Source organism: Hakea prostrata, chromosome 2 (assembly GCF_041222555.1).
Source record: "Hakea prostrata isolate BN-2017 chromosome 2, UWA_Hpros_2, whole genome shotgun sequence".
NCBI classification, from domain to species: Eukaryota; Viridiplantae; Streptophyta; class Magnoliopsida; order Proteales; family Proteaceae; genus Hakea; species Hakea prostrata.
This window is the reverse complement of record NC_142601.1, coordinates 25,608,293-25,631,276: the sequence shown is the minus strand read 5'-3', so window position 1 is coordinate 25,631,276 and position 22,984 is coordinate 25,608,293. Positions and strand designations below refer to the sequence as shown.

At 39.0% G+C, this 22,984-nt stretch overlaps 1 protein-coding gene across 1 annotated transcript; it reads right to left on the bottom strand.

Annotated features, from left to right (window-relative positions):
• Window positions 1-752: 752 nt before the first annotated feature.
• Window positions 753-2,630, bottom strand: LOC149024146 (cytochrome P450 71A1-like). Its single transcript, XM_089144470.1, has 2 exons — window positions 1,573-2,630; window positions 753-1,464 (listed from the first exon to the last, which is right to left on the bottom strand). The coding sequence occupies exons 1-2, from the start codon at window positions 2,479-2,481 to the stop codon at window positions 862-864; spliced, it is 1,512 nt and encodes a 503-aa protein (XP_089000596.1). The 5' UTR covers window positions 2,482-2,630; the 3' UTR covers window positions 753-861.
• Between the last annotated feature and the right edge of the window lie 20,354 nt (window positions 2,631-22,984).

The window sequence follows — 22,984 nt, the reverse complement described above, 5'->3', positions numbered from 1 at the left end:
CCATTCTGCTTTTATCCCAAGAGGAAATGTCTGCTATAAAAAAAATTACATAGATTCGATACATCATATGAGACTCTTCTCTTTTGGATTCTAGTTCTGTAGATAATTGTTCTCGTAAATTCTTTTGAGAGGACGTTCTTTAATTATTAAGGCAAATTAGATATATGCTTTATAAATTTATAAATTATTACATTTACACCTCACTCTTGGACTAGGCTGGAAGCAAACAGGTGAGAAAAGGCTAGCCTCCTCTCAAATGGATTGGGCTTGAACTAATGTAAAAAATCCATATTGGATTTACATAAACAAAAAAAAGAAAGGGCCTATTACCATAAAATCTTAAGTCACTTGTGAATTGTACACTCAGTCTTAACTCTGCCAAGTGCCACCTAAAAAAGGGCAGAAATGAATAAACATAATATAATTCTCAAAGTCATGAATGTACTTCGAAAAAAAGAGTGGAAAAAAAAAACATATGGGCTCCATGTATTGTGGGTGAGGGAGAAGGAAAGAATTTTGTAGAAAAGTGATAGTAGTGAAACTCACTTTTAATTTTTTTAAAATTTTCTACAAAATACCCTTAAATTTGTGGATTTTAAAATAGTTTGGGTGGAAAAGTTAGGTTGTCACATCATCAGACAAGTTTCCTTGATTCAAAAATATCTACACTTTTTTTTTAAATTTTTTCCACCCCATTATTATTCCAGTAAACAAACGCAAAAAATCAAGTCATATTGATGCAAAAAAGAGAATTTAAGGAAATTGAATTTTATTTAGATCATAACATGTAAACAGGAAAAAAAAAGAGGCTAAATATTCTTCACCATTGCAATAAGATCACTATAAAAGACTCTCAATATTTTAAGAGAAGTATTGTTTGGGAAGAAGGTAGAGAGGATTCTTTTTATGAACTGTAAGTCCAAATTCTTCAGACATATCTATGTCCTCACCAACTGGCAACTCCCAGTTGAACCAATACAAAAGATTAGCAAGAAGCAGTTCAGAATTAGCCAAACCAAACCAAACTGCAGGGCAAATCCTTCTCCCAGCACCAAAAGGAAGGTATTTATAATCTTGGCCTTGGACATCTACTGGATTGTCTATGAATCTTTCTGGAATGAACTCTTCTGGGTTCTCCCAGATTTTAGGATCCATTTGAATTGCACATGCATTTATAATAACTCTTGTTTTAGAAGGGATGAAATAACCTTTTATTTTAACATCTTCACTTGATTCTCTTGGCAGCAACAATGGAACTGGATGGTGAAGCCTGATAATCTCCTTAACAACACACTTCAAATAATCCATTTTAAGAATATCTTCTTCTTCAATATTGGATTTACTTCCAACAACACTTCTTATCTCTTCTTGAGCTTTTCTCATAATACTTGGATTTCTCACAAGCTCAGCTATTGCCCACTCCACTATAACTGCTGTTGTATCAGTTCCGGCAATAAACATGTCCTGCAACAAAGTGAAAAAGAAAGAAATTTTCTTGGGTGAATGAAAATATGTTCAATGAAGATGTTTTCTTGGAGAGAGAGAGAGAGAGAGAGAGAGAGAGAGATTTACCATGATGATTCCTTTGATATTGTTTAGAGTCAGAGAAACACCGAGTGTAGAATCTTTCTGGGCTTCAAGCAGGAGATCCACAAAATCTTTTTCATTGCCTTGGTCATCATCTTTGTTGGAGTTCAGATGATCTTGAATCACTTGATCAAGAACTGTATCCACCTCTTGGAACATTTGATTGACCCTCTTGTCTAACGCGGTGAGTTTGTCAATCCATCCCAACAAAGGGAAGTATTCTCTAACACTGAAAGCTCCAAGAAGGATCTCCATCTCTTTTGCCAAATGACCAAGCTGAGTGAAGTTATTGTTCTCAGTACCACATGAAACTCTAGTGATTACATTATTTGAGAAACTGGGAATCAAATCACTCATATTAACTGGAACTGTGCCACCATGACACAATACTGATATCTTCTGAATGATCGCAGAAGCTTCTTCCTCTCTAACGAGCTTGAATGATCTTACTCTCTTGGAACTGAATAGCTCGACTGCACAGATCTTTCTCACCTGCCTCCAGTACTCACCATAGGAAGCAAAACTGAGATCACTGCAATCAAAGACAAGCTTCTTTGTCACAGGTGAAATATATCTATTAGCAAACAGAAGATCATGGGTTTTAGTGATCTCTTTAGCCATGTCCGGTGAAGAAACCACCAAAGTTGGAACACAACCAAAGTATAAGAGCATGAGAGACCCATATTTGTTAGAGAGGGCTGCAAGAGAGCGATGGGGAAGGGTTCCTATCTGATGAAGGTTTCCAATAATAGGAAGCGTTGGGGGCGATGGTGGTAGATTTGATTCTTCCGCTTTCTTCTTCTTCTTGTTCAGCTTGAATAGGAGGAGGGAAAGGATCAAAAGAGAAGGCAACAAGAACAGCTTTTGCTGTTCTATCCATTCTTGTAGAGCCATTATTTGTGATCAATTGAAGAGGAGAATAGGTATCACAAAGCTATAAATCAATTTTTGTTTCAGGAGTCTTTTGTTCCATTCAGCTATAGATACAGGAGAAAAGAAAAAAATAGTACTCACAATCGGTTCTCACATTGGAGAATTTTTTTTTTTAATTACCTATGTTCAGATATGGTCAAAAGATCTTCATCTGCAGATACTGTGCATTAATAATATCCAAGCATTTCCCAAAAGATAAGTGATCACGGGATTTTTTTTTTGATAGGGATCACGGATTTTGATTTAGTCAAAGTTTGTGTTCGGCACTTGTGCCTGCTATTTACTGTGTTGTCTCATCTTATCCGATTAAAATTCTACAAACTTATCAAGTCGAGGCATGAACCGACGAATCGTCTTCGCATATTTATATTATTTCGTTAAAAACAAAAAGGTTTTACCCAAAAAAAATTTTCTATATGACATAAGTGGGTCGGTTTTAGTTTTATTTTATCTCTTATGATGCAAGGGTCGGCTTTATTTGTCTGCAAGTGGTGGCAATTTTCAACATCTCAAGAGATGAGCGAAATATGATGCAATGATGCTTCACTTGATTTTTTTTTTTTTTTTTTTTCTTTTACAAATAAAAATTTATATTAAAATTTCTAGACTAATGCTAGAGGAAAGGAAATTTGCATTTACAAAACAAGAGTGCCACCAGACACAATTAATCTGAAATTGTTTAGAATGATAAACTAAGAAATCAGTAAGGGGCTGTTTGGTTAAATGAATCCAGAGATTTCAAATCTCTGGATTCATGAATCTGAGAATTATACCTGTTTGGTTGTAAAAATCTCTAGATTCATGAAATCTAAAGATTCACATTTTTACACTAAAAACGTGAATCTGTAGATTTATGTGTAAGGGGTGAGAAATCCAAAGATTTTAAAAAAGCTATACATTTACACATTCACAAAAATCACGTCGATCAAATAATTTTTTAGGATGAATTCACAAATTTCATTTAACAACTAAACATCTAATTTTATAAATTATAACTCCATAGATTTTAAATCTATAGATTTGAAATCTCTAGATATTTGAAATTTCCAGATTCATGTAACCAAACAGGCCTTAAGAGAATTATAAGATTTATAAACAAAGTGAAAAGCTACATAAGTAAACTAGAAGAGAGTCTCAGAATTTCCTGGACTAAGCCATGACTTGGCCAGTCTAGAGATTGGACTTGACCATTTAAAGCCTTTATGGCTATGAGGCAATCTGAGAAGATCACAACCTAAGTAATACGCATATTACAAATAACTAATATAGCTTCTCTAATTGCTTCTAATTCTACAGTAAGTGCTGAAAAACCAAATTCAAAAGTAGCCTTTGCAACAATAAAATGTCTTGTAGGACTCTCTTGAAGATTTGTCCCACGAAGCATCTGAGAAAACCTTGAAACATGTCTGAGGTGCTGAAAAATTTGCAACTGAACTAAAGTTGCTTATTGAGATGTCCACGCTATCAATTGAACCCTGGATAGAAGTATTTTCTTGCACCCACTGAACTTCGCTAAGTAACCTATTCATCCAAGTCCTAGAATTAAAAAGTGAAGCACTTAGATCTTTTCTCTCTGAAAAATAATTCTTGGTCAATCAATATATATGATTACTATTTTGCTCGAACTAATGCCATGATGTATTAAGAATAGTAATGTGTGCTCGTTTAGGATTTCATAGTCACAACTATCTACTTAGTTTAGTACCTAAAGCTTGTATTAATATGACCCATGTACTCCCTTAGTTTGTTTTAATGCATTCTTTTCTCTTATGTTGATATGGAGAAAATATAACTGAACCTGGTTCAATCTTTGTTCGACCCTCGACTCCGGTCGAGACGAAAGAAATTGACTTGCTTCCGAGCTAGCCGGGTCCAGGAGATAGCTTGCTGAGGAAGAAAACTAACTCAGTTACAAGCACGCCCTAATCCGATACGATCGAAATAGGCTAATCAATCTAAAGACGGCTAGCAGTATTTGGCGGCTGTCACTCATCGCTATTATATGGATAACTACCATAATGATCGTATTATCAAAGGAATCATCTACTAGTTCAACCTAGTAGAGATCTATCACTCAACGGATCTATCTGTTAAGATCCAACGGCTATCCGAAGAAGGCTCAAATACATCCAACGAAGGAGATTAAGAAGTACACTCTATATAAGACATTACCTACTCACAAAGTAGGGGAGATGGATACAATCTGAATTGTATTCTCATTATTTATTCCTTAGCTCTGTGCTCTAGCCTAGCAGAGCCGTTTGTGATTAAGTTCATCAACTGACTTAGCTTTCGGAGGTGGACTCCCGATCTCAGCGGTCAGGCCACATTTGACGTTCGTTTTTGCAGGTCATTCTCAGGAAATCTAAGGGCTGAGCAGATTTTGGAAACATCACACGTAAAGAAAAAAGTGATCGACAATCTTTTATTTGAGTGCCGTCTGGAATGACTGACACCTAGAGGGTGTAGGTTTTTTTTTTTTTTAACCAACTTCCAATCACACTCGAAAGATGCACATCCAAATTACAAAGGACCATAATCCATGGATTGGAAGCTGATTGGGCTTTTTGGGATAAGTCAGTTATGCGATTAATCTCGATCCCTTGTCAAGAAAGAAAATTTGCATCGTATAATAAAGATGCCAAGTATTTAATATCCCCAACTAATGCTGCAAATGAATGAAAATCTAAAATTCAGGGTTGATGGATTGTAATAGGTCCTCTTTCACAGCCAATGCTTCCCCTCCAAAGCGAGCATTCATCATACATAGGTGAAGGAATAGAAGATAACTCATAATAAAGAAGTACCATCCACACCCTGAATGACAAACCCCAGCGCGCGAACACCCCCAACTGCTTCCCTATTCCAGGCCACATCACAATTCCCCCTCCAAGTAGCTCTAGCGAAGTCACATTCCAGCAGTATATGCATGGGTTTCTGTTTCTTGATCCAAACTGCACCTAACTAGGCAAGTTGTGTCTTTTATAACATGTTCCTTTTAGCCATATTTTCTCTTTGTACTTAACCCTTTGGAGCAAGCCCGCCATAAGAAGTTCTAAACCTTAGGGGCACTATTTCATTTCCAAATTGTTTGCTTACCTGTTTAGGAATCCCTAAAGCATCGAAATTTGAAATTACATGACCTTTCTCCCTTATATTCCATAACAAATTGGTGTGTCGACTTGGTTGAGTAGCTCCCATTTGTCATTGCTTCCCACACTTGGTGGTAAGTTTGTAATTTTGAGCATTGAAGTTGCGTCTTATGGGTGAAAAGTCTCATGTATTATATCCCTTCTCCAACTTCTTGTGGGCTGACCTTTCGATTCCGAGACCCTTGTGTCATTTGTGAAATACTTCAAATCAGGATGTTAAACTTCTTAATTTCAGGTTTCTCCAATCCAAGAGTCCTCCCACACCCCTCTATGTCGTCCCTAGTTCTGAGGGTGTCAAGTCATACCATTTGTTGTTTATCGAAACAGAAACCATTCCATTGATGTTGTATTTTTTTTGCCACTAAAATAATTCAAATTAAAAAAGCAAAAAAATTTACAATATATACACCATATTAGGGAACCACAGTCACCCAACTTGCAACAACAGTTTCTCCCAATACACCCAACCTCACTGTTTTCTTATGGTAGCAAAACATGGTGCCCAGAATATATGAAACATTACAATCTGAACCATCTTCAGAAACAAAACCTAGATGATCAGAGGCATCTCATGCTAGATCTTCAATTACCAAAGCTCGCTAGTATGTACTCGTACCTGAAGTTCTTTGTCTGGATGCCAATTTCGCCAAGTGATCAGCAATTGTGTTTGTTTCACTATGACAATGAGTGATTTTCCAATCTGCAGGCTGGAAGAGTTACCTCTCCAATGCTGCTGAATCCACCAAGGAAACACCATTTTTAGAGTAGCACAACAGTAGCTACAGAATCACATTCAATCCAAATCTTCTCAACTGTAGACGTTGCACCCATTCCATACCTTTTTTTTTTGATAGGATACCCATTCCATACCTGATATGAAGGGAGGCCTCCATTTCAGCTACAAAATTTGTCCTCAAACTCTGGCATTTTCATCACGGAAAACTCCTCTTGCACTAGCATGCCAAGGACTTCCTACTGAACACCCATCAATATTAAGTTTTATTTATCCATTGGGAGGAGCAACCTAAAACACCTCTTGTAGAGGGGTTGCTTCAATGATTTTCACTGGTATCTTCAATGTTCTTGATAGAACCAAAGTTTTTGAGTTGAACTGCCTTCCTTGAAGCCAAAACACCTGCTGACCAATATAAAAAAGAACATTCCCAATCACCTACTCTTTATCACAACGTAATCATCATATCCTTTTATATGTATCATATAGTACCAAATAAATATATATGACATCGATATAACATAGTTGTACAGTTTGATAACTAGAGCAATAATGATATGTTTTGCACCCAAATTTGACCCTTTCAACTAAACCACTGACAACTCCAGTCACCTTAAGATTTCTCATTCACCAAAGAAGAGAGTGAGTGCAAGCCAACTTTGGTGGTGGGGCATCCGATTCCAAAGGTCAAGTTAGATTCACGAAGACCACCACCCTAGAGTGAGGTTTTCAACTGCCTGAGCTGAGAAGCTTAAAGTTGAGGGAGTAAATGAGCATTACCATTAAATGTGGTAGGTGAGGGGTATTTAGCTAATCCTGGCTATTTGGGATTGTTGGATCATCAGATGGCGTGGATCTCTCTTGGAACAACATGTCATGAGGAGAGTTGACTGCTTTAACACTGGGAATGGTAGGGATGGTTGGATAAGATAGCACCTTGTGCTACAGGTCCAACAATTCGGCGGGTGTGTCGTGTGAAATCCTACAAAACCCTAACCCGAAAATTCATATAGTCGGTCCGAAAACCCGGAATGCGGGTAGAAGGCAACTGTGGGCCATCCAAATTGAAACCATAGGATTTGATTTTTAACCAATTTCAGCAAGAAGGGCATTTTTGTAAGTTTTCGAAATTTTTTTATTTTGGCAGAATTTCAATTTGAACATACTAGCATGTGCATAATACTTGGAATAGCATGCTAATGAAGTTTAATTGAAGAAAATTCATCAAAATCTCGGTCTAAAGTAAAAAATTCAACAACTAGAAAAGAGGGATTTTTGCATTTAGGTAAAAGATTGGATTTTTGGAAATGCTGAAATTGGTTGAAACAAATTGCATGAGTACATCTAGCATATCATTTCTAGCATGTAGCAACTGATTTGGTGTTAAAATTCCTAGCGGTTTGAGAGAAATCGAATTTTTACAAAATTGGGGATTTTCGATTGGGTTAGCGATATCAAAAGCTTGTTTGTGTTTGTACTTGATGTTTAAGGTTTTTTTTGCATGAAAACAATGGGAATGTGTTGCTAAGCATGCATACACGTGTTTGTAACCTAGAACAACAAGTATATCTTGGCTTTTCAAGAAATCTAAGTGAAGAACGCAACTTGAGAAGAAGATGAATAGTGTTTACCTTGTCCGATGATCAATGTGTGTTGTGTTGTTGTTGTTGAAGCCCTAAACAACTTGGAATCACTTTGAAAACCCTTGAAAGATTGTTCTCCAGAGCCCTCTCTCAAAAGAAATGAGTTAGAAATGAGTTTGAAGTGTGAAATGAGGCTTTAAAACCCAATTTTCCTGTGCAGCAGTAGCTTGGTCAACTGACCAGTCGACTAGCCAATCGACCAGTTGAAGGCTGAAGGTTTAATGCTGGTTTTTTGTTGGAATTTTGGATTTTTGGCCAATGTATGATTGATTGCTTACTACGTTGATGATTCTAAGCATGATTCTAAGCATTTTAATCATATGGTCAAGTGGTTGTTGACGAATCTTCGAATTTCGATGTTGTTATCTTTCGGTTTTGTAGAATGGTTGTCTTAAGGAATCTCCTTGTTAGTTCAGGAAGCACTGGGAATGAAGAGGTATTCGTTGGTGGTTTTGATTAGCAGACTCAAGAGAATAGTCATACCACTAATGACATTCCCAATGCCCCGAACATTGGAAGTTTTCAAGACATTGCCAGCGTCATGAGTAATATGATGCAACAGTAGGCTAACAAATTCAACCAGATGATGACGGGGTCTTCACAATGAGACTCGCACTGGTGTGAATGGAAACCCTAATGCCGTAGTCCCGAATGCAGATAGTTTTGCTGGAACTCCCCATACCCAACTGATGGAGAGTTCCTTGAAGCTGTAGGTGTCTTCTTTCTCTGGCGTCTCAAAGGATACTTTGTTCCTGAATAAATGGCTGCGGGAATTAGAGAAGACCTTCCGAAATCTGCAGTGTTCTAATGCCCATAAAGTTCTGTTTGCCGAGCATAAGCTCCAGCACGAAGCTGATGCATGGTGGATTTCCACCCGGCCTATTCTTGAAGATCTGCATGCCGGTGTTGTCTCTTAGGAATTGTTCAAGGAAGATTTTGGTAAGAACTATTTCCCCTAAGCGATAAAAGATGCCAAGGAAGCCGAGTTCATGGCTCTTGTATAGGGTGCTATGTCTGTGCTGGACTATTAGCAAAAGTTTGAAGAACTCTTTTTCTTTGCCCTTGATTCCATCAAGCCCGATAATGCTAAGGCAAAGAAATTCTATAAAGGTTTGCGGCCGGCGATCAAAGCATATCTCACTGTGCTCCCTCTTAAGAGCTATGCTCAAGTTGTTTAGAACTCGAAGAAGCTGGAAGAAATAGAGAAAGAGAGTGCCCGTGTTCAGACACCTTGACAGCCAAGAAATCCTGGTTTTGTTGACCATGCTGAGCGACGATTTGTGAGACCTGCACCATATCCCACTCTTGCCTTTCAGCTAAGGAGTGTAGGTCAAAGTTCTGGTTTTGCTCATGGGGGTCAGCATAATCAGTTTGGTGGAGTTAGACCTGGAATGAATGTGCAATCTTCTGAGCCTGGGATTGTGAATCCTAGACCCGTGGTTCAAAAGCCTCCGGTAGTAGCTGCTCCAGTTGGATCAAGGGACTTTGTTTGCTTTTACTGTAAGCAGATCGGACACTTTGCTCGCAATTGCCCTAAGAGGCCGGTTCAGCGGTTTGCCCTTGCAGCGAAGATTGCTCCTGCCCCTCCTTCTAGTAGAGTGTTCAATATGTCTGGTACTAAACAGGATGTGAACCATGATGTGGTAACAGGTACATTGTTAGTCGCTTCTATGTCTACATTTGTTCTATTTGATATGGGCGCATCTCATTCGTTCATTTCATTTGCATTTGTTAAGAAGACTAACCTAACACCCAAGAACCTATCTAGTTGTTTGATGATTAGTAATCCTGTTGGATCTGTAGAAGATTGTCCTGTTTTGATTTGTGAAAAGAATCTAAAGGCGAATTTAGTACTTTTTGACATGAAGGACTTTGATGTGATTTTGGGAATTGATTGGTTGACAGTTCATAATGCGGTAATTTTGTGTTCCTCTAAAAGAATTCAATTTCAGATGTGTGGGAATTCAGTTTTTGAATTTCAAGGTGAGAAGGGAAGAATTAGTAAGAAGAACTTGACTGGATTGATGCAAGTTTGTGCATTAGGGGAAAGTGCTTCACCTGGAAGCAAGGTCAAGGAAGAGAAGAAGCTTGAAGAAGTCAAAGGTGTTAGTGACTTTGCGGACGTTTTCTCGGATGATCTGTCACATCCACCCAGCCGGTACCCTATTTGGCATACCCGAGTGTGTGATCCACAGCCCCGAAGATCAAGTATCGAGGAAATCATCCTCCCACATAAGCAATAACATAATCATGAACAGAAATAATCAATGTGTAATAATATAAACAAGAGATCCAAATAAGGAAAGAATGAGATCATATATATATCAGAGTGCAAAAAGGTAACAAGAGTGTATCAAATCATGAAGTAGAGTGAGGCAGAATCTCACTCCACATGTGCAGCGGAAAGTAGCTCAAATGAAAGGAAAAAGGTACAACTATTCCCAAATGAGAAAGTAAACAAAACTAAACTAAAGAGTTTTCAACTTTATAAAGAATATATTTATAAGTATAGGTTTTTGAAATCAGGCACGGACGCTTCCACTCCATGGTTGGGCTAATCATAGTACGAAGCATGATCACACGAGGGATCTTCACTGTAATCATCGTAACTGCTATTACCCTACGTGAAATATGCCTCTTCACCTTGCGCTTTCTCATATGGACCGTCATAGTATTTAGAACCTGTAGAGAAGTCTAACAAAAGATATTGTACAAAAGGAGAACTCAGTAAGGCAAGTTAAATCCACAATAACATAAATCACATGATTATAGAACATAACACGATGCAATATGATATAAAACAGACAATGTATGTATGAATCTAACTCTATGTATGCTGGTCTCTATTGGCAGACATGCTTTAAGTCATAGCGTCGTACTTCTTTAGGAAGGTCTCATCTCACAACGCCAGTTGGTAGTGGGTCCTCCATCCCTCAGGACAATCCATGGTTGGGGGTATAGGTCACCACTCTCTCACATCACCATTTGTCTAAGTACTGGCGCATGTCAAGGTTAAGCCTAGCCAAATGCAAGTCTTCTACTTAGTTATATCAACTCAGTTCCAGATACGTCCATTCCTCCCCTCTCGGGATCCTTTCCGGTATCCTTCACACTAGAGTCCTCATAGTCCTAGACTACAGACTCATCAACCCTATTGGTCATCCACAAATGGTAAACGGGAAGCTCTCACATCCTCTCACGGGTTGGTTACAGGTCTTGAGCGCCCGTGAGCCCAAGTCTAACCATTTGTAACCCTACCAATAAATGGCCCCAAAAAGGGTAACCGCAATTTGATTCATGTCCTCTCACGGATTGATTACCGGTCTTGAGCACCCACAAATCCCCATTACTACCACAGGGTGTTTGGTCTCAATACCCTTCCGATTAGGGCCTGATACAACGAGGACATCCTAGCTAAACATTGCTAGACAACCCTAGGTATGACAACCAACAATTCAGGAAGGAGTCAATGGGCACCCCCGGAAACATCTCATAATATTTTGGTTGATGTCCAAGGACAGAAGTGTCAAAAAGACACCTCTCCATCCCAAACCATACCTAATCAGTCACAATCACCAGTCAATCATATGATACACAATTCTAGTAATTCCTCATATAGAAAGTATACAATAACATGATCCATCTCATATACAATTGACAATAAAAGACATTCATAAACTAAAGAATGCAAGTAAGTAATGCTACTGTAATTGAAGTAAGTGCATCAGTAGTGTATCCATAAAAGAATCTATTTATGGTAACAAATCCGAATGATTCTAATATAGAAACTAAGATCACACAATCTATGTAATTATAGCAGTAACCATCCTTACCTTATATAACTTTGAAGAGATTCCCAAGAATCAAGGAGAATCTTTCTAAACTTGGCAAGAAAATCCTAAACAAGTATACATACCTTATTAGGAAAGAAGTCTAAAAGGCAAAAGATCAAACGAATCAGAATAGACCAAGAAAAGAGCTACTGTCTTCATTGGTCAATTGATTGTTCTCTTGACCCAATCGCCCAACTGAGTCAATAACAGACAAAAAAGAGGTTTCTGATCCGAAAACAGAATTTTGTGATTTGAAACACCACCATACAAAAAGGGAATTACAATGACAGTGATCATTGATCAAAACCTAAAGATACAAATAAGGAAACAAAACTTACCATAAAAGTAACAGTCGTGGTTTTTGAAGAAAACATGGTATGATCATGAAGGGAAAACCAGAGATTGATAGATTACTAATCTAGTAAAGAAAACATAGAGATTGTACACTAATCTAATCAAGAAAATAGATCTAAGAATATAAGAATTCGAATCAGAAGATGAATCAAAGAAGAAGATCAAAGAGAAGATCATGGTTCCTTCAAAAACTTGCAATGATCATGATTAAGATCATTATATTAGCCATAAATCCTTAGGAAACCATGAGAGATGAGTGGAGAGATGTTTGCAACAGAGGATGTAGTATCTACTCTACTGTCTTAGTCCAAAAAGAAAAGAAAAACAGAGATGGGGAAGAAGAAGAGAGTGTAGACATACCTTTTGATGCAAGAAAAGTGAAATGTAAGAGTTCTTGCAAGAATCCAACCTAGGGTGCAAAGAAATTGATTGGGATGGAGCTCGACTCGTTTCCAGAGTCTTAGGAGGCAAAGGAGACAAAATAACCTCGAGGATGCACTTCAATAGAGCAACCAAGACCTAAACAGTCAAAATAGATCTCGTTGGTCGATTGGCCCAATCGACCAAGCAGTCGACCAAGCAGGATAGCAAGGCCAAGGTAGGGAATTGAAGGTCCATATCAAATCCAAACTTAAAGAGCTTCTACACACACATCAAGTGACTTACCTAGTATGTATAAATGCCTTCGAACCAAGTCAAATAATATTCCAAGTCCATCAACTAAACTCATCTTCAACTAGGTGTAGTTTCTTTTCTTCTTCTTCTTCTTCTTCTTCTTCTTTTTTTTTTTTTTTTTTTTTTTGTTGTTGTTGTTGTTGTTGTTGTTGTTGTTGTTCTGAGCAAGTTTCCATATATGGAACACCATCATCAACTTCCATGGATTCTAGGTCAAACACCAAGTCCTCCACTGAGATGGTCTATAGTTGACTTCTTCCTTTACTTCGGTCATCGGACCTACAAACAACCGGGTTTCCGGGTCAAGGTCAGGGTCATGATAGGGTTAGATTTCACATGATCTGTTAGGGCTGCCCCCTGATAGGGATATTGGGTTTTTTTATTGATTTGATTCCAGGAGCTGCTCTGGTATCTAAAGCTCCGTATAGAATGGCACCTACCGAATTGAAAGAACTGCAAACACAGCTGAATGAGCTCTTAGTTAGAGGTTTTATACAGCCCAGTGTATCACCCTGGGGAGATCCGGTTTTGTTTGTGAAGAAGAAGGATGATAGCATGCGTTTATGCAATGATTACCAGGAGTTGAACAAGTTGACCATCAAGAATAGATATCCGCTGCCCAGGATTGATGATCTCTTCGATCAGTTGAAAGGTGCAGCCGTGTTCTCAAAGATTGATTTAAGGTCTAAATATCATCAGTTGAAAGTGAAGTCAAGTGATATTTTCAAGACAACTTTTAGAACAAGATATGGTCATTTTGAGTTTAGAGTTATGCCTTTTGGTTTAACTAATGCTCCTGTTGTGTTCATGGATCTCATGAACCGAGTATTTCATGATGTGCTTGACAAGTTTGTGATCATCTTCATTGATGACATCTTGATCTACTCGAAGAGTGAAGAAGAGCATGTGAAACATCTAAATTTCACGTTGGAAAGGTTGAGAGAAAAGAAGCTCTATGCTAAGTTTAGCAAGTGTGACTTTTGGCTCTCAAGGGTAGTATTTCTCGGTCATGTGGTTTTAGCTGAAGGTATTTGTGTTGATCCGGAGATGGTACATGTAGTTTCTGATTGGGAAAGACCAAAGACCGTGTTGGAAATAAGAAGTTTCCTAGGATTGGCAAGATACTACAGAAGATTTATTGAGAACTTTTCTAGGTTGGCTGCCCCTATGACTAAGCTAACTAGAAAAGAAGAGAAGTTTGTGTGGACCGAAGTGTGTGAGAAGAATTTCCAAGAGTTGAAAGTTAGATTGACAAGTGCCCCGGTTTTGACATACCCGATAATTCCGGTGGTTTGACAGTCTACACTGATGCTTCAAAGATTGGTTTAGGTTGCGTTCTTCTGTAACATGGTAAGGTGGTGGCCTATGCTTCTCGGCAATTGAAAGATTATGAGTGGAACTACCCCACTCATGATTTAGAACTTGCCACTGTTGTCCTTGCTTTGAAGATTTGGAGACATTACCTGTATGGTGAGAGAATCGCTATTTTCACAGATCATAAAAGTTTGAAATACTTCTTTACCCAAAAGGAGTTGAATATGAGACAAAGAAGATGGTTAGAATTGGTCTCTGATTATGACTGTGACATTTAGTATCACCCTGGTAAGGCGAATGTGGTTGTTGATGCTCTTAGCAGGAAAAGTCAAAAGAAAGTGTTTGACTTGAATGCTTTGAGTCAACATTTGTTGTTTTCAATTTCAGAACTTGGATTGGAAATTGTTCCTGAAGGTTCGGATTTTGTTCTTTCTACCATGTCGGCAAGATCCACCCTTACAGATAGAAATGCTGCTCTACAAAGTTTTGATCAAGAATTGAAGGAGAAGATTGAGAAGATTTCTTCGAATCCTGTGTTGGACCCTGATTTTGGTATGTCTATGGATGGTGCTTTATTGTTTAGAGGTAGACTTTGTGTGCCGGCTGTTGAAGAAATTAAGAAGGAAATATTGAAGAAAGCACACCAGTCTATTTTCACAGTACACCTAGGAAGTACCAAGATGTACAAGGATTTAAGGGAACATTTTGGTGGATTGGTTTGAAGGCCGATGTGGAAGATTTTGTGGCCAAGTGTGAGACTTGTCAGCGTGTGAAGGCCGTTCGTCAACCTTCGTCTGGATTACTTCAGCCCCTTCCGGTTCCTAGTTGGAAGTGGGAAGACATTTCTATGGACTTCGTGACTAGCTTGCTCTAGACAAGTAAAGGCAATGAAACTCTATGGGTAATCGTTGATAGGTTGACCAAATCAGCCCATTTCATTTGTATGAAGATCATTCATACCTTGGATAAGCAAGCTAGGATTTATGTGGACAATGTGGTGCGTCTGCACGGAGTGCCAGTAAGTATTGTTTCTGATCATGATCCTAGGTTCACCTCAAGGTTTGGAATAGTTTGCAAAAAGCCTTGGGAACCCAATTGAATCTGAGTACAGCTCATCATCCACAGTTTGATTGACAATCTAAGCGGACAATCCATATTTTGGAAGATATGCTTAGATCTTGTGTTGTGGATATGGGTGGCAATTGGGATGAACACTTAGCTTTGGTTGAGTTTGCTTATAACAATAGTTATCAAGCGACGATAGGCATGGCTCCATTCAAGGCTTTGTATGGTAACACTTGTAGAACACCCTTGTATTGGATTGAGACTGGTGAAAGAAAGGTCTTGAGTCCAAAAATAATTGAAGCTACAAGTGCGATGGTTGATATGATAAGGGAAATGATTAAGTCTGCTCAGCCTAGACAGAAATCCTATGCGGATAAGAGAAGGACCAATCTGGAATTTCATATTGGGGAGAAAGTTTTCCTAAAAGTATCACCTATGAAGGGGGTGATGAGATTCAATGTGAAAGGAAAGCTTAGCCCTCGGTTCATTGGACCTTTTGAGATTCTTGAAAAGGTTGGACCCATCGCATATCATTTGGCATTACCCCCATCTCTTGCTGGAGTTCATAATGTGTTTCATGTGTTGATGTTTCGGAAGTACATAGAGAATCCGGAACACGTACTACAGCAAGCACCTGAAGGACTTAGTGCCAATATTTCCTATGATGAAGAGCCAGCCGAAATACTAGACAAGAAGGACAAACAGTTGCGGAATTGTACCATTCCTTTGGTAAATATTTGGAGGAAGAATCACACCCTTGAAGAAGCTTCATGGGAGAAGGAAGAAGACATGAAGGAGAAGTTTCCTCATCTTTTTGCAAGCTCAGGTACGCTTTCAATTTCGAAGATGAAATTTCTTTTAAAGGGGGAGAATGTGGAACCAGCCCTAGCCTAACCCTAACCTTGACCCGGTAACCCTGATGTTTGTAGGTCCGAAGAGCCGAAGTAGAGGAAGAAGTCAGCTGTGGGCCCTCTCAGTAGAAGACTTGGTGTTCGACCTCTGACCCATGGACATTGATGATGGTGCCCCATACTTGGAAGCATTGTTAGTGTTTGATAAGAAATTGCACCTTGAAGAAGGGGAGTTTAGTTGATGGACCTAATGCACTTCAGGACTTGATTTGAAGGTAATTCTCTGACCTAGACTATTCATTTGAGATGTAGGAAGAAGCACATTTGAATTTGAGTTGATTTGGCCCTCCATTTCCCTATTCAATGTTGCTGTCCTAGCTTGGTCGATTGCCTTGGTTGAGTGGGTCAGTCAACCAAGCCAGTCAGCTAGCTGATTATTAAATACGAGAAATGCTGATTTTTAGGTTATTTTATGCCCTACTTAGGTGCACTTCGTAGTTAGGACCCTATTCTATTGCTAGAACCTCCTGAGAGCATGGGAAGACTCCTCTTAGGCATCTTCTTGGTAGTGGTGAAGTGCTCTTACAATATTCTTTGTTTCTCATTCCCAAGATTATCTCCAAGGTATGTAATCTCTCATTCTCTCTCTAATCTACTCTTATCTCACCTTATTCTTGCTGTTGGGACTATGAAAAAGGTGGTGCAACCTTGCAACCACCTCTTATATTGTCTCTTTTGATTTGTATAAGCCCCCTTCCTATTCTATCAATGCTATACATCTCATATTGTATTCTTAACCTTGCATTCCTATGATTTTCTTCATAACAACATGATTTCATCTCCTAAACTGATTTCTCTAGCATATTAGGTCTGATTACATGTTAGTAATTGTCTCCAATCTATTTCTCATCATTCTATTGTTTGAATCCTTGATTTCCCTTTGCATTGCAATTGATTTCATTGTAGAACATGATTTTAGCAATTAGAAACTTAGGGTTTCAAATTGGGGATTCTTGATTTGATCCTTATATAATGTTAAATCTTCACTAGATAGTCTTAATATACTATTCCTAACATTCCTTTCAAAATTTCGGAGTGATCCGAGTCCCGAAAACTAGGTTTCGAATAAAAAATCCATTTTCAGCCCCGTTATTGTTCATCTAGTGGAGCAAGCCAGTCCACCAGCTGAATACAACTTTGTGTATTCAGCTTTTTTGATCCGTTTGACCTCCAATTTGCTTGATTCTTCTTCTGATATTGCACCTATGATTGTCTAGGGTTCAAGTACTAACTTGGGAACATTTTCCTTGATATCCGGACTATCTTCGATTCGAGTTAAGGTAAGGACGGTTGTTACCATAATTACATAGACTACTTGAATCTTGTTTTTATTTTGGGAACTTCTTAGATTTACTTTCATTATTGTATTCTTAACATTGTATGACCGTTGTAAGTACCTCAAGTACAATAATGTTATACTTATGTATTCTTTTGTGATCACTAAAAGTGACATACCTAGTGTGTAGAAATGCCTTCAAACCAAGTCAGATAACACTCCAAGTCCTTCAACTAATCTCATCTTCTTCAAGCTGCAGCTTCCTTTCCAAATCTGCACAGACCTTCAAGTATGGAACTCCATCATCAACATCCATGGGTTCAGAGTTAAACACCATGTCTTCTACTGAGATGGCCCATAGTTGGCTTCTTCCTTTACTCCGGGTCTTCGGACCTAAAAACAACCGGGTTTTCGGGTCAAGGTCAGGGTTAGGTTAGGGCTGGGTTTCACATTCTCCTCCCCTTAAAAGAAATTTCGTCCTCGAAATTGAAAGCGTACCTATACTTTCAAAAAGGTGAGGAAACTTCTCCTTCATATCTTCTTCCTTCTCCCAAGAAGCTTCTTCAGGGGTATGGTTCTTCCAACGAATCTTTACCAAAGGGATGGTGCGATTCCGTAGCTGCTTGTCCTTCTTATCCAATAGTTCAGCTGGCTCTTCATCATAGGTAAGATCAGCACTAAGTCCTTCAGGCGCTTGTTGTAATATGTGTTCCAGATTCTCTATGTATTTCTGAAGCATTGAAACATGAAACACATTATGCACTGCAGCAGGAGACGGAGGCAGAGCCAAACGATACGCAACAGGTCCAACTTTTCCAGAATTTCGAAAGGTCCAATGTACCGAGGGCTAAGCTTTCCTTTGACATTGAATCTCATCACACCATTCATAGGTAAAACTTTCAAGAAAACTTTCTCCCCAATTTGAGATTCCAAATTGGTCCTTCTCTTATCAGCATAGGATTTCTGTCTTGACTGAGCAGACTTAATCCTTTCTCTGATCATGTCAACCATTGCGCTTGTAGCTTCAATCATCTTCGGGCCTAAGACTTTCCTTTCACCGGTCTTAGTCCAATACAAGGGTGTCCTACAAGTATTACCATACAAAGCCTTGAATGGAGCCATGCCTATTGTTTCTTGATAACTGTTGTTATAGGCAAACTCAACCAAAGCTAAGCGTTCATCCCAATTTCCACCCATATCCACTACACAAGATCTAAGCATATCTTCCAATGTTTGAATTGTCCGCTCAGATTGTCCATCAGATTGTGGATGATGAGCTATACTCAAGTTTAATTGGGTTCCCAAGGCCTTTTGCAAACTGTTCCAAAACCTTGAGGTGAACCTAGGATCATGATGAGACACAATACTTACAGGCACACCGTGCAAACAAACTACGTTATCCATATATAGTCGTGCTAGCTTATCCAAAGTATGAGTGATCTTTATAGGAATGAAATGGGCTGATTTGGTCAACCTATCAACAATTACCCGTACAGTGTCATTGCCTTTACTTGTCCGAGGCAAGCTAGTCATGAAGTCCATAGAGATATCTTCCCACTTCCAACTAGGAATAGGAAGAGGCTAAAGTAATCCAGATGGGGGTTGATGAATGGCTTTCACACGCTGGCAAGTCTCACACTTGGCAACAAAATCATCAACATCGGCCTTCAAACCAATCCACCAAAAATGTTCTCTTAAGTCTTTATACATCTTGGTGCTTCCAGGGTGTATCGTAAAGATCGACTAGTGTTCTTCCTTCAAAATCTCTTTCTTGATTCCTTCATCAGCTGGCACACAAAGTCTTCCTCTAAAAAATAAAGCACCATCCATAGATATACCAAAGTCAAGGTTTAAATCAGGATTTGAAGAAATCTTCTCAATTTTCTCTTTAAATTCCTGATCAGAACCTTGCAGAGCAATAATTCTATCTCTAAGGGTGGATCTTGCCGTCATAGCAGCCAAAACAACTTCCGAACCTTCAGGGATAACTTCCAAACCAAAATCCAAAATTGAGGACAACAAAGGTTGACTCAGAGCATTCAAGTCCATACTTTCTTCTGACTTTTCCTACTAAGAGCATCAACAACCACATTCACTTTACCAGGGTGATACTAAATGTCACAGTCATAATCAGAGACCAATTCCAACCATCTTCTTTGTCTCATATTTAACTCCTTTTGGGTAAAGAAGTACTTCAAACTTTTATGATCCGTGAAAACAGCAATCTTCTCACCATAGAGGTAATGTCTCCAAATCTTCAATGCAAAGACAACTGCGGCAAGCTCTAAATCATGAGTGGGGTAATTCCGCTCATAATCCTTAATTGCCGAGAAGCATAGGCTATGACCTTACCATGTTGCATCAAAATGCAACCTAAACCAATCTTCGATGCACCAGTGTAGACTGTCAGACCACCGGAATTATCAGGTATAGTTAAAACCGGGGCACTTGTCAATCTAACCTTCAATTCTTGAAAATTCTTCTCACATGCGTCAGACGAAACAAACTTCTCTTCCTTTCTAGTCAGCTTAGTCATAGGAGCAGCCAACCTAGAAAATTTCTCGATAAACCTTTTGTAGTAGCCTGCCAAACAAAGAAAACTTCTTATTTCCGTTACAGTCTTTGGTCTTTCCCAATCAGCAATTGCTTGAACCTTTTCGGGATCAACACGAATACCTTCAGCAGAAACCACTAGGCCGAGGAATACTACACTCTTGAGCCAGAAATCTTACTTGCTAAACTTAGCAAAAAGCTTCTTTTCTCGTAGTCTTTGCAAAGTGAAATCTAGCTGCCTTGCATGCTCTTCTTCATTCTTTGAGTAAATCAAAATGTCATCGATGAAAACTATCACAAATTTATCAAGTACATCATGAAATACTCGGTTCATGAGGTCCATGAACACAGCAAGAGCATTAGTCAAACCGAAAGGCATAACTTAAAACTCAAAATGACCATACCTTGTTCTAAAAGCCGTCTTGAAAATATCACTTGACTTCACTTTTAACTGGTGATATCCAGACCTTAAATCAATCTTTGAGAACACTGATGCACCCTTCAAGTGATCGAAGAGATCATCAATTCGGGGCAGCGGGTATCTATTTTTAATGGTCAGCTTGTTCAACTCACGGTAATCAATGCACAGACGCATCCTACCATCTTTCTTCTTGACAAACAAGACCGGGGCTCCCCAAGGTGATACACTAGGTTGAGTGAAACTTCTATCCAAGAGTTCTTTCAACTACTTTTGCAACTCAACCAACTCAATAGGAGCCATTCTATATGGAGCATTAGATACCGGGGCAGCACCAGGGACTAGATCAATTGAAAATTCCACTTCTCTATCAGGTGGCACACCTGACAGATCCTCAAGAAAGACATCAACGAAATCACATACAATGCTAACTTCTTCTACTTTCTTTCCTTCAGATGGCATACCTTCAACTAATGCATAGACTTGCATCAGTGCAGACAATGTCTTCTTACCAATTCTTCCTTTCTCGCCTTGGAATTAAAAATTTGAACTTCCACTAATCCGAAATTGAATTCTCTTCGAAGAGCAAAGAATTACTGCATTATGGGTAGTCAACCAATCAATACCCAAAATGATATCAAAATCCTTTATATCCAGAAGTACCAAATTGGCTTCCAAATTCTTTCCACCAACCAAAATAGGACACTTAACTAATCCTTTATCTAGTTTCACAACAGGTCCAGTTGGTGTACAAATAAATAAACAACTAGATAAATTCTCAGGTTCTAAGTCAATCTTCTTGATAAAAGCAGATGATATGAATGAATGAGAAGCACTCGTATTGTTGCTTTTCATCTTGTTCAGTACCGAAAATACTGAATACTCTTCTAGAAGGAGGGATAGGAGTACTCTTCACTATAGGAGCTGACTGTTGAACTGGCCTCTTAGGACAGGCACGAGCAAAGTGATTAGTCTGCTTACAGTAAAAGCAAACAGGGTTACTAAATCCAACAAGAACAGGTGCAACTAGAAGCTTTTGATCCAAAGGCCTAGGAATAGAATTCACGGGCCTAGCATTCATATTCATCGGTCTTGCATTCACATTCATCGGCGGCCGATTCCCACCAAACTGACCAAACTGACCTGGTTGCCGAAATCCAGAGCTCTGACCTACACTCCTAGGCTGAAAAGCAGGAGTAGGGTATGGCGTAGGTATCACAAAGCGTCGATCAGTATGATCCACAAATCCTGGATTCCTTGGCTGCCAGGGTCGTTGCACTCTAGCATTCTCTCTCTCAGTTTCTTCCAGCTTCTTGGCATTTTGCACCACCTGGGAATAACTTTCAATAGGCTAAATGGTGAGATATGCCCTAATTGCAGGTTGCAATCCCTTGAAGAATTTCTTCGCTTTTGCAATATCAAGCTTCAAAGAGTCAGGAGCAAAGAAGTGAAGCTCTTCAAACTTCTGTTGGTATTCCAACACAGACATAGATCCTTGAGTAGAGCCATGAATTCAACTTCCTTTGCATCCTTCACTGCTTCTGGGAAATAGTTCTTGCAAAAAGCTTCCTTGAACAAATCCCATGACACAACGCCAGCATGCAAACCTTCCAAAACAGGCCGGGTGGAAGTCCACCAAGCGTTAACTTCATGTTGCGACTTCTGCTCGACAAACAAAATTTATGGGCTTCCGTACATTGCAGGTGTCGAAAAGCTTTTTCCAACTCATGTAGCCACTTGTTAGGAAACAAGATATCCTTGGATACTCCAGTGAAGTTGGGAACTTGCATTTTCAGAAAACTCTCGATCAAAAGAGTATGAGGAGTTCCAGCTAATCCTCCTGCATTCAGAACTGCGGCTTGAGGATTTCCATTGACACTGGCACAAGTCTCATTATGCAGAGTCATGAAACCCGTCAACATCTGATTGAACTAAGCTGCTTGTTGCTGCATCATATTGCCCATAATATTGGCAATATCACGAAAGCTTCCGACATTTGGGACACCGGGTATATCAGGAGTACCTTGGTCACCAGTGTTGGTCTACTCATCAAGACCACCGATTGATATCTCGTCACTTTCGTGACCACTGGATTCACCATGCCCACTTCTTAACGTAACCATACTGCAAAAACCAAAATATCAAAAACACCAGATTTCAAAGTTTCGACATAATCCACAAGTCCAAATGATTAAGAATCTTAAATCATGCTTAAATACATCCATTTTAGTCATCAAACAATCAATAATGGGGCAAAAATCACATTTTTCCAAAATCCAACAGCAATTGGAGCTACTGTCTCCATTGGTCGAGTGCTTGGTCGAGTGGTCCAATCGACCAATCAGTCGACCAAGGCTTACAGCACGCGAATTTCATGGTTTTAAGTGCCAAAATCCCATTCAAACTCATTCCAAACTTTGCCAACTTGAGAGAGAGCTCTGGGGAAGAGGTACAAAAGCATTCCTAAGTGTTTTCCAAGTAGTTTGGTGCTTCAACAACATCACTACAACACTCATTCATCTTCACACAAGGTAAAT

What these genes read in the sequence shown, in the direction of transcription:
- LOC149024146 (XM_089144470.1), bottom strand. Translation starts at nt 2,481, where the DNA reads ATGGCTCTACAAGAATGGATAGAACAGCAAAAGCTGTTCTTGTTGCCT. An exon ending in ATATCAAAGGAATCATCATG is followed by an intron (nt 1,465 to 1,572) that starts GTAAATCTCTCT and finishes ACTTTGTTGCAG; the next exon opens with GACATGTTTATTGCCGGAAC.